The 12397-nt window shown below is 43.8% G+C and overlaps 1 protein-coding gene across 1 annotated transcript; it reads left to right on the top strand.

The window, feature by feature from the left end:
- Positions 1–682: 682 nt before the first annotated feature.
- On the top strand, positions 683–9208 carry LOC120050604 (protein shisa-2-like). Its single transcript, XM_038997195.1, has 2 exons — positions 683–989; positions 8640–9208. Exons 1-2 carry the CDS (start codon positions 683–685, stop codon positions 9206–9208), a joined length of 876 nt encoding a protein of 291 aa, XP_038853123.1.
- The last annotated feature ends 3189 nt before the right edge of the window (positions 9209–12397 follow it).

Below are 12397 nucleotides of genomic sequence, written 5' to 3'. Positions count from 1 at the left end.
GTTTCCTATATGTTAATCTACTGTAGAAACGTTTGGAGGAGTTAATCGACATGCATTAGAAGAGGAGAAACACAACTTGCTGGGCTGGTGGACTGGACAGAGGAAGATTTCGCGAGGACACTCGCAGGGCGCGTATGGATTACATGTAAAGCTAGTGTTGGTTTCGCTGCTATTTGGGGGAAAGTCATCCGAGAAGTGCATTTTCAGGAGACCATGGACAGCCTCGCTTCGGTGCCAGAGGGATTCCGTTCAGCTTGGTTTGATGTTTCCCGGGACTAGCAGAGCTCACAGCCGTGGAATGGAGAGTGAAATAAGCTCTATGAAAAAATAGGCTATTTATAAGATTGGTGTCAAATGTATTTATGTTCTGGGTATCATGGTTTATTTCCAAAACAATAGTAAATAAACTACTTGGAATCTTGTGATACACTTCGAACAGTGGATACTTTTAAAAGGAGCGCTTTGGTGACAAATGTGTGGATCTATTGAGTTAGGCTATGCACGGAATTCAACTGTCAAATGACAGTTTCAAAAACGTTTTGTTTTGTTTCCACTTTGTCGCCACTATCTCTTTAATTTCATCCATCCACCGTATCACTCCATTAACCAGGTTAGAGCCGTAGAGAAAGAGAAACAACCCCTCTGTCTCTTATAGCGCGCCCACACGGGTACCGGGGTCGGGATGTGGGGTGGCCGAGGTCTCCCAATGTCTGTCACCGTGGTTGTAACTCTACTCCTGGTTATTATTGACGTTAAGGCGAGTGGAGAGTACTGTCACGGTTGGCATGACACCCAGGGCACCTGGAGAGAGGGCTTCCAGTGCCCGGAGAAGTTTGATGGTGAGGATGCCATCATCTGCTGCGGGAAATGCGAGCTCCGGTACTGCTGCTCCAGCACTGAAGCACGGCTGGACCAGGGGACTTGTGAAAACGACAAGCAAGCCCAGGAACCGGGCACCAACAGCAAGGAGAACAAGGATACGGGCGCAGGTAAGAACTCTGTCTCTCTGTCTGGCCAAGCACGGTCAGCTTTAGGGGCCATAGCAGCTGTGTGCCTGCCAAACGCTCTGCCTTAAGGCTGCAAAGCTCTCATTGTCTGCTCAAAATTATAATGTATTTTATAAATTAGATTTCATACTGGTCTAGTTTAAATTGTTTAACTTAATTGTTATACACCAGCAATATTGCATTTCCAAGTAGTTGAGAGTGAGACAGAAAGAGTGGGCCTAATTGCCTAAGTTTAAAGGTTAGGCTACACTGGCCCAGGACTGGAACAAATGACACAGGTCTAATTTAAATTGGAGGTATGGGGTTCTTCGTTATTTCAAAAATGTGGGTATGTTCTAGTTTTTCCAAACACTATCTCTATCTGGGATCTTAACAATCGCTTAAACAGATGCAATAGGCCTATATTCCGCTTCAGTTGGCAGCGACAGCTGCAGAGGAGTTTGCCTGGCTACCCAGACTCCCTACTCCGGCCAAACGCTACGCCACGCCCATGGACATTAGTTTCTTCTCTGTAACGAGTCTGGATCTGAGTACCCCAAACGTGAACACATTCGGGGCAGTCTGATTGGTCAAGGAATCGATGGGTTGGGGCAGAGCCAGAACACACTTGTGTAAAACAGGAGTTTGAAAATTCTTCATTGGCTTTGATACTCTGATTGGTTAGATGACTACTTTGTTTTGTGCAATGCCCCTTGTGCCCCTTGTCAACACAAATTACTTCAATGATGGTCGTCTCACACCATGGTTACACCAGCCACAATCTAAACATGTTGATTTAGTCAAATACAATAATAAATGTTTTATTGTCACATACACCAGATAGGTACAGTGAAATTAGTTGTTTTACAGGGTCAGCCATAGTAGTACAGTACCCATGGGGAAAATTAGGATTAAGTGCCTTACTGAAGGGCACATTGGCAGATTATGCACCTTGTTGGATTGGGTATTCAAACTAGTGACCTTTCAGTTACTGGCCCAACACTCGACCACTAGGCTACCTGACGCCCCTACACTCTAACCACTACCACTAGGCTACCTGGCACCCCTACACTCTAGCCACTAGGCTACCTGACACCCCTACACTCTAACCACTAAGCTACCCCCCCCCCGCCCCTACACTCTAACCACTATGCTACCTCCCCACCCCTACACGCTAACCACTAGGCTACCTGACACCCCTACACTCTAACCAATAGGCTACCTGCCTCCATCTATTTTAGCACTTGGCTCCAGTAGACCCTGGTACATGTACGTCGATGTGCCCTTGAGCAAGGCACTTAACCCTAATTGCTCCTGTAAATTGCTCAGGATAAGAGCATCTGCTAAATGACTAAAATGTAAATGTGATGTGTAAATGTATGTTTCAATGCTCGCGCATGCAACGTGGCAAGTGAGGGTTGCATGAGTATTTCGGCTACAGAGACAGTGGACACCAGAAAGTCAACCAACTACCGACTCACTCACAAATGGCAAATTGTGCTGCGTTGCGTTATAAATATCTGTGTTTGTTCTAGCTCTAACAAAAGCGCGCGCCGCAGGGAATGCAGAGCAGGAGCTCTGTCCCCATGAGGATCATGTTTGGACTTGACCGGACCTTTAGGGCAGTGGTTCGCAACGGCGCTGACAGCTCTGTTCATAAAAACAAATCGCGATATGGATCATTTCCCCGCGCTTGCGTGTTGATTTCCATTCAGAACACCTCGAGAGTGGGGATCCCTTGAGTGTTCCAGAAGTTTGCTGAGCTAAAGTGATGTCTGTTTGTCTGGTTACCTTCACATGATTTTCTGCGGGCTGGCCTTTTTATGTTGCGGATGACTAGGGTGTCCATATAACCCATTGCGGAACAGAAGCCCCTAATAATGTCACATTATAACTTCATCTCAGGTTTAGTAGTGATTAAGTATTAATAATTGGGTGTGATTGGAAGAACAGATGTCATAACTCTTTATAATTTGTATTGAAAGTAGATTTGCTGAAAAACTTAAAGGTCTAAACTGGTATTAGGTCTTAATCTCTTGTTTCCAACATGTTTCCATCTTTTTCATAACATCAGAGTTTGTAGGAAGAAAAGAGAAATTACATAATTGAATTATGCAAAATGAGAGGCACATTTACTATGACTCCAAAATCTTGCATTGGTAATTTTTCAAAGAAAAAGAATAGTTGGCTAGACTTAGTCCAGATATTAAACATCTGCATCAACAGAGCATGCCTTTCTTGTAGAGTAACCAACAGTATGCTTCTCTCTTGGCATTTGTTGAAACAATCATCCCTTATCACTCCAGAAAGAGCTATTTACATTTTCATACAGCGGCCAAAATAACTAAAAGTATGGAGGGTTTTTCTCCCAAGAGCCAAAAAGGAAGTATTTTGTCGTGCAAGGCACCCTTTGTACATTTTATATATTGTTCATCTACAGGGCAAAGTATTAATCATGAAGCAAAGATACACACAGCCACGTCAATGAATAACCCCGAGGAGGATATTATATATGCATTAAGAACAACAAACAGAGCGTAACATCCAACATTAAGGAACATGTGTTGGATTCAGGAAAGGAGAGGACCCCTGGAATTATCTTGCCGGCGAGATATTTAAACTGACACTGTTGCTGTTCAGTAGGAAATAGGTCATGGTCTCAGATTATTGATGTCGTAGTGTCTCAGAGTACAGAAGAGGGAGAAACTATCTAGGCTAAATCGAGTCTAGTCAGCTGTTCAAATCAAATGACATTTTATTTGTCACATGCGCCGAATACAACAGGTGTAGACTTAACCAGTTCAAGAAATAGAGTTAAAGAAATATTTACTAAATGAAATAAAGTAAAAAATAAAATAAAATGTAACAATAAAATAACAATAACGAGGCTATATACAGGTTAGTTGAGGTAATTTGTACATGTAGGTAGGGGTAAAGTGACTATGCATAGATAATAAACAGTGAGTAGCGGGGGAGGGTGTCAATGTAAATAGTCTGGGAGGCCAATTGATTAATTGTTCAGCAGTCTTATGGCTTGGGGGTAGAAGCTATTAAGGAGCCTTTTGTACCTAGACTTGGCGCTCCGGTACCGCTTGCCATCTATGAATTGGGTGACTGGAGTTTTTGACAATTTTTGGGGCCTTCCTCTGACACCGCCTAGTATATAGGTCCTGGATGGCAGGAAGCTTGGCCTCAGTGATTTACTGGAACTAAATCACCACCCTCTGTGCGCCTTACGGTCGGATGCCGAACAGTTGCCATACCAGGCGGTGATGCAACCGGTCAGGATGCTCTCAATGGTGCAGCTGTAGAACTTCAGCCCCGTCAATGTTAATGGGGGCCTGTTTGGCCCTCCTTTTCCTGTAGTCCACAATCAGCTCCTTTGTCTTGCTCACATTGAGGGAGAGGTTGTTGTTCTGGCACCTCCCTATAGGCTGTCTCATCGTTGTCGGTGATCAGGCCTACCACTGTTGTTTTGTCAGCAAACATAATGATGGTGTTGGAGTTTAAGTTTAAGAATGTGAAATGTCAGAATAATAGTAGAGAGAATTATTTATGTCAGCTTTTATTTCTTTCATCACATTCCCAGTGGGTCAGAAGTTTACATACACTCAATTAGTATTCAGTAGCATTGCCTTTAAATTGTTTAACTTGGGTCAAACGTTTTGGGTAGCCTTCCACACAAAGTTGGGTGAATTTTGGCCCATTCCTCCTGACAGAGCTGGTGTAACTGAGTCAGGTTTGTAGGTCTCCTTGCTCACACACGCTTTTTCAGTTCTGCCCACAAATTTTCTATAGGATTGAGGTCAGGGCTTTGTGATGGCCACTCCAATACCTTGACTTTGTTGTCCTTAAGCCATTTTGCCACAACTTTGGAAGTATGCTTGGGGTCATTGTCCATTTGGAAGATCCATTTGCGACCAAGCTTTAACTCCCTGACTGATGTCTTGAGATATTGCTTCAATATATCCACATAATTTTCATTCCTCATGATGCCATCTATTTTGTGAAGTGCACCAGTCCCTCCTGCAGCAAAGCACCCCCACAACATGATGCTGCCACCCCCATGCTTCACGGTTGGGATGGTGTTCTCCGGCTTGCAAGCCTCCCCCTTTTTCCTCCAAACATAACGATGGTCATTATGGCCAAACAGTTCTATTTTTGTTTCATCAGACCAGAGGACATTTCTCAAAAAAGTACGATCTTTGTCCCCATGTGCAGTTGCAAACCGTAGTCTGGCTTTTATATGGCGGTTTTGGAGCAGTGGCTTCTTCCTTGCTGAGCGGCCATTCAGGTTATGTCGATATAGGACTCGTTTTACTGTGGATATAGATACTTTTGTACCTGCTTCCTCCAGCATCTTCACAATGGGCGGCAGGTAGCCTAGTGGCCTAGTGTTTAGAGCGTTGGACTAGTAACCGAAAGTTTGCAAGATCGAATCCCCGAGCTGACAAGGTAAAAATCTGTCGTTCTGCCCCTGAACAAGGCAGTTAACCCACTGTTCCTAGGCCGTCATTGAAAATAAGAATTTGTTCATAACAGACTTGCCTAGTTAAATAAAGGTAAACATATATATTTTTTAAATGTCCTTTGCTGTTGTTCTGGGATTGATTAGCATTTTTCGCACCAAAGTACGTTGATCTCTAGGAGACAGAACGCGTCTCCTTCCTGAGCGGTATGACGGCTGCGTGGTCCCATGGTCTTTATACTTGCGTACTATTGTTTGTACAGATGAACGTGGTACCTTCAGGCGTTTGGAAATTGCTCCCAAGGATGAACCAGACTTGTGGAGGTCTACAATTTTTTTCTGAGGTCTTGGCTGATTTTGATTTTCCCATGATGTCAAGCAAAGAGGCACTGAGTTTGAAGGTAGGCCTTGAAATACATCCACAAGTACACCTCCAATTGACTCAAATGATGTCAATTAGCCTATCAGACGCTTCTAAAACCATGACATAATTTTCTGGAATTTTCCAAGCTGTTTAAAAGGCACAGTCAACTTAGTGTATGTAAACTTCTGACCCACTGGAATTGTGATACAGTGAAATAAACTGTCTGTAAACAATTGTTGGAAAAATGACTTCTGTCATGCACAAAGTAGATGCCCTAATCGACTTGCCAAAACTATAGTTTGTTAACAAGAAATTTGTGGAGTGGTTGAAAAACAAGTTTTAATGACTCCAACCTAACTGTATGTAAACTTCCGACTTCAACTGTACATACCATTACAAAGAGTCTATCCTGCTGACCTTACTGGGTCGATGGGAACATTAGCCCCAATCCTTTTGGAGGGATATGACACCTGGCACAAATTATTGTTTAGTTCTGTTTTTCCTGCCGAGGGGTGCCCTATACCTGCGTTCAGAGGGGAGTAGCTCAAAGTCCGGGTACAGGCGGTGGCTTGGGTCTAAAATGATTTTGTGAGCCTTGCGGAGGGCCCTGACCTTAAAGATCTCATCCAGGCCTGTCTGTTTGACTCCAAGTACCTTGCTCTCTGTGGTGATAATCCTTCTCAGCATATTTCTCTGGCTGACAGTGGCATTGCCAAACCAACAAACAAACTAACAAACATTTAGGCAGGTTACCTTCGCTTTTTTGGGTACAGGGACTATGGTGGTCTGCTTGAAACATTACAGACTCGGTCAGGGAGAGGTTGAAAATGTCAGTGAAGTCACTTTCCAGTTGGTCTGTTGTCCCAGAATTACAGTAATCTAATGGCCAACTGGGCACACACTGGTTGAATCAACGTTGTTTCGGAGTCATTTCAAAGAAATTATGTTGAACCAACGTGGAATAGATGTTGAATTGACGTCTGTGACCAGTGGGGAGTGCCTATAGCTTCAGACTTTAGAGTTCTATAAAGGTCCTTAGAAATGCTGGTGACTTTTGATGTTGATACGAGAAAGAGAGACTGACAAAGAGACAGAGAGAGGGACACACAGACAGACAGACAGAGAGAGGGACACACAGACAGACAGACAGAGAGAGGGACACACAGACAGAGAGAGGGACACACAGACAGACAGACAGACAGACAGACAGACAGACAGACAGACAGACAGTGAATGAATGAATGAATGAATGAATGAAAAAGAAAACAACAGAGCAACCGAGTCACTGCATTTCTCAGCGTTACACTCCATAACACTGGAATATTCAAACTGGAAAATGAGCAACTTCACCAGAGGAACAATACATCACATGAAATCAGTTGTAATATAACAGGTTCCTCATTGTGCTCCAAAAGGATGTGTGTGTGTGTGTGTAACACCTCTCGGCCCATTGCTGCCAACATTCCCCATGAGTGCTCACTGTTGGGTCAAAAGTTTCCTCCCCCCCAAAAAAACATTTAGTATGAACCACCTTGTTTACACTGTAGTAGGCTACGCTGCCATTATCTACCTCACTCTGTAAGAGAGTTAGCCTACTGCTTGATTAGCAAGTCATCTTCAATCACTACAACAGGCAGACAGACGGTCTAATGCTCATAACGTGATTACTGTACTTCCTGGAGCTGATTTACAGTAGACACATGGTAGAATAACAGCTATGTACTCTGTTATGGTCCTTTGAGGGGTAAATGATATGCTAATTATCACAGAATCATGCAGATCTAACACACAGTAGCCTGTTTCATGTCCAGAGTCACAGGAGTTATATTAAACACAGTTACAGAAAGATAGATGTAGTGTACATTAGAGCCCCACTGAAAGGTTGGTCTTTATAATACTGAAAATATGGATGGAATTAGGCCTGTAATGTGGCCTGTTTCACTACTCCAAACAAGCCACCGTTAATGCCAATCTCAATATGTCTTAATGCTGCCTCTATACAGTTTAAGTGACTATTTTGTCTTGAAGGGCGTGGCGTGATGTGGATTTATATATGGGAAAAGGGCAGGAGTACCCACATAACAAATTCTGTCTGCATAACTTTGGTATGAGACAGAATCCCCCCTCACACAGACATAAACACAGATCAAACACACACACACACACACACAGAGGGGTGCAGGGTCGGCGGGGGAGGGGGGTGGTGGGGTCACAGCTGGGCGTGCAGGATTATAACAGATGAAAACAAAGTTGATAAGTACTAATGAGGGCCTGGGGCCCCCTGGGGACACGCCACTAGTCCACCTCTGTCTATCCCTTTCTTCCTCTCCTTTTGTCCACATCTTTTGTCTTTTATCTCGTTGTCTCTATCTCTCCTTCACTCACATGGGAGATTTGTGTTTGTGGGTGAGGTTGAAACACGTGACTGTAAAAGCTCTTGGTTTAAACTCTAGACAACCTGGTTTCCTCATGGTGGTTGACTCGTAGTCTTTCAACTTTACTCATTCAAGCAAAGAGTGCATTTTCCAAAATCATGTCAAATGTCTTGATGGCAGAAAATAAATCACTTCATCATGTTGCTGTTGTACTGTGTTCAGTTTGTTTTCTCTGAGGGCGTAAGTGGTTATGGTCTGAGGAAGTTCTGTCCTCGCTCTGCACTACTTGTTATAGAGAGAATGAGCCTGCTGCTTGATTCCTATCGTACTGTCATTCCTGTCATACTGTGTATTTGATAATGAGAGAAAGAGAACAGACATTTTTTGTTGAAAATCCATGTGTTATCGTCAGATCACTGACAATACCTTTCTCTCTCTCTTTTCAGTACCCATCTACGTTCCCTTCCTGATCGTGGGCTCTGTATTCGTGGCCTTCGTCCTGGTGGGTTCCGTCGTTGCCGTGTGCTGCTGCCGCTGTCTCCGCCCCAAACAGGAACTGTCGTCAGGGGGTGGGGGAGGTGGCGGCCGTCTCCTGGAGACCATTCCCATGATGGCCAGCGTGGGCACGTCTCGCGGTTCCTCCTCCCGCCAATCAAGCACAGCCACGTCGTCCAGTTCCTCTGCCCCTCCTGCCCAGGTGCCTCGCCCGGCCCCCCAGCCCATGATGCGCACCCAGGCCTCCTGCTGTCTGCCTACAGACGCCAGTGTCTTCGTCAACATGCCCACCAACTTCTCCGTGCTCAACTGCCAGCAGGCCACCCAGATCATGCCCCACCAGGGACAGTTCATCCACCCCCAGTACATCGGCTACGCCACCCACCACATGTCCCCGCCCCAGGGGGTCTACCTGGACCCCACCCAGGGGGGCTACAGACAGCTGCAGTCCCCCTACCCCCCACCCACCAGTGTGGCCAGTGTCACCAGTGAGCAGAAGTACCCTCCAGTAACAGTTTGAGGAAGGGGCCATTTTGGTGACTGTGTGTAACAGACCGTGTGAGGACTTTGTGGAACTCTGCCAGAAAACCTTACGGAGACTGCGTGAGAAACCTTATGGGGACATTGGGAGCTCGCCAGCTTAGAGAGAGAATGATATGGACTCTGGCTCACACAGAGGACTCGTAAAACCCAAGCTGGGATCTGTGCCTGACCAGCCACAGTGTGTTGCGTGTGTGTGTCTGTCCTACATCCCACTGGGCACACACTGGTTGAATCAACGATGTTTTCACATTATTTCAATTAAATGACGTTGAACCAACGTGGAATAGACGTTGAATTGACTTCTGTGCCTAGTGGGATGTGTGTGATATTACGTTGCCTCAGGGTAATCATTCTGACTGAGTCAACCTCACCCCAAGATGGAGTATGTGAGGACAAGAAAGGGGTACATCTTTCTGGATGTCCTCATTCAAGAAAACACAATCACATAGAGGGGTTATGCTACTCACCATGGCCAACGACTCTCAGCATACAGTGGCTTGCGAAAGTATTCAACCCCTTGACATTTTTCCTATTTTGTTGCCTTACAACCTTAAATTAAAATAGATTTTGGGGGGGGGTTGTATCATTTGATTTACACAACATGCCTACCACTTTGAAGATGCAAAATATTTTTGGGGTGAAACAAACAAGAAATAAGACAAAAAAACTGAAAACTTGAGCATGCATAACTCTTCACCCCCCAAAGTCAATACTTTATAGAGCCATCTTTTGCAGCAATTACAGCGGCACGTCTCTTGGGATATGTCTCTATAAGCTTGGCACATCTAGCCACTAGGACTTTTGCCAATTCTCCAAGGCAAAACTGCTCCTGCTCCTTCAAGTTGGATGGGTTCTGCTGGTGAAGAGCAATCTTTAAGTCATACCACAGATTCTCAATTGGATTGAGGTCTGGGCTTTGACTAGGCCATTCCAAGACATTTAAATGTTTCCCCTTAAACTACTCGAGTGTTGCTTTAGCAGTAGGCTCAGGGTCATTGTCCTGATGGAAGGTGAACCTCCGTCCCAGTCTCAAATCTCTGGAAGACTGAAACAGGTTTCCCTCAAGAATTCCCCTGTATTTAGCGCCATCCATCATTCCTTCAATTCTGACCAGTTTCCCAGTCCCTGCCGATGAAAAACATCCCCACAGCATGATGCTGCCACCACCATGCTTCACTGTGGGGATGGTGTTCTCGGGGTGATGAGAGGTGTTGGGTTTGCGCCAGACATAGCGTTTTCCTTGACGGCCTAAAAGCTCAATTTTAGTCTCATCTGACCAGAGTACCTTCTTCCATATGTTTGGGGAGTCTCCCACATGCCTTTTGGCGAACACCAAACGTGTTTGCTTATTTTTTTCTTTAAGCAATGGCTTTTTTCTGGTCACTCTTCCGTAAAGCCAAACTCTGTGGAGTGTACGGCTTAAAGTGGTCCTATGGACAGAAACTCCAAACTCCACTGTGGAGCTTTGCAGCTCCTTCAGGGTTATCTTTGGTCTCTTTGTTGCCTCTGGTTAATGCCCTCCTTGCCTGGTCTGTGAGTTTTGGTGGGCGGCCCTCTCTTGGAAGGTTTGTTGTGGTGCTATATTCTTTCCATTTTTTAATAATGGAATTAATGGTGCTCCATGGGATGTTCAAAGTTTCTGATATTTTTTTATAACCCAACCCTGATCTGTACTTCTCCACAACTTTGTCCCTGACCTGTTTGGAGAGCTCCTTGGTCTTCATGGTGCCGCTTGCTTGGTGGTGCCCCTTGCTTAGTGGTGTTGCAGACTCTGGGGCCTTTCAGAACAGGTGTATATATATATATTGAAATCATGGAACAGATCATGTGACACTTAGATTGCACACAGGTGGACTTTAACTAATTATGTGACTTCTGAAGGTAATTGGTTGCACCAGATCTTATTTAGGGGCTTCATAGCAAAGGGGGTGACACACCACTTTTCCATTTTTATTTTTTAGAATTTTTTGAAACAAGTTATATTTTTCATTTCACTTTACCAATTTGGACTATTTTGTGTATGTCCATTACATGAAATCCAAATAAAAATACATTTAAATTACAGGTTGTAATGCAACAAAATAGGAAAAATGCCAAAGGGGATGAATACTTTTGCAAGGCACTGTACGTACATGTGTTTAACATCTTGAAGTTTGTCCATGTAGTATCTGTTGTATGTGTAAATGAGGGAATGTGTGTATGTACAGTACAGGTTGTGAGGTGCTGTGTCCTGTGTGTGTACTGTATGTGAATTGTGAATATATGAAGAGTTTATTTCCAAAACGCTATATCAACCAATTTTTCACGTGTTTTTTAATTTTTTTAATCAGAAATGATTACTTATGGGTACCTTCATGTGTGTGTAAAATATTACTGTTTTCAGATTTTTTATTAATAGATTTTAGATGCATATGAAAATGTGTTTTTCCCCCAAAATGCTATGTATCCATCGTTTAGCTGGAATGGAATGTTGGTATACTGTTTGACTAATGTGGTTGTCTCACCTAGCTATCTTAAGATGAATGCACTGTAACTGTTAGTCACTCTGGATAAGAGCATCAGCTAAATGACTAAAATGTCAAAGTTTTACATACAGATGTCATATTACCGTATTGATTTCTTTTGTATTTTTTTATATTGATGTCACAAATGTATAATTTCGACAGTTTTTTGTAATATGTGACTGTGTAAAAACGAACTACTTATTTCTCTCAGAGTGAGGTGGATATATAGCATTTTGCAAAAAAAACATGATTATTTGTCTCTCTGAAATGAAACCATTAAGTAATAGATTTCAAACAAATACATCTGTCATTGAACAAGCCCATGCCATGATTAGATAGTGAAAAACACAGCACTCTCTCATCATTTCTTTGAACAATAAAAGCTAATTTACTAACATTTCTGAAAATGGTTAGCGTTTTGGAATGAAACTCTTCATATGTACAGTATGTGCTGTGTGTGTGTGTGAGCAATATGTGGTGCTGAATGGCTCTATGTTAACAGAGGTACTGTGAGTGGATGTGTGTATATGAGTATATGTGGTGTGTAATGGGAAATGCAGGTGGTGGGATGTGAAAAGCAGTCCCTCTCTCCCTGTAGACCGGTTAAAGTCCAATGAAGTGAACACAGGACACAGACTGTGACGCCCGCAACCCCCCCCCCA

This window comes from Salvelinus namaycush, chromosome 7 (assembly GCF_016432855.1).
Source record: "Salvelinus namaycush isolate Seneca chromosome 7, SaNama_1.0, whole genome shotgun sequence".
NCBI classification, from domain to species: Eukaryota; Metazoa; Chordata; class Actinopteri; order Salmoniformes; family Salmonidae; genus Salvelinus; species Salvelinus namaycush.
This window is presented reverse-complemented; position numbering and strand designations above follow the sequence as displayed.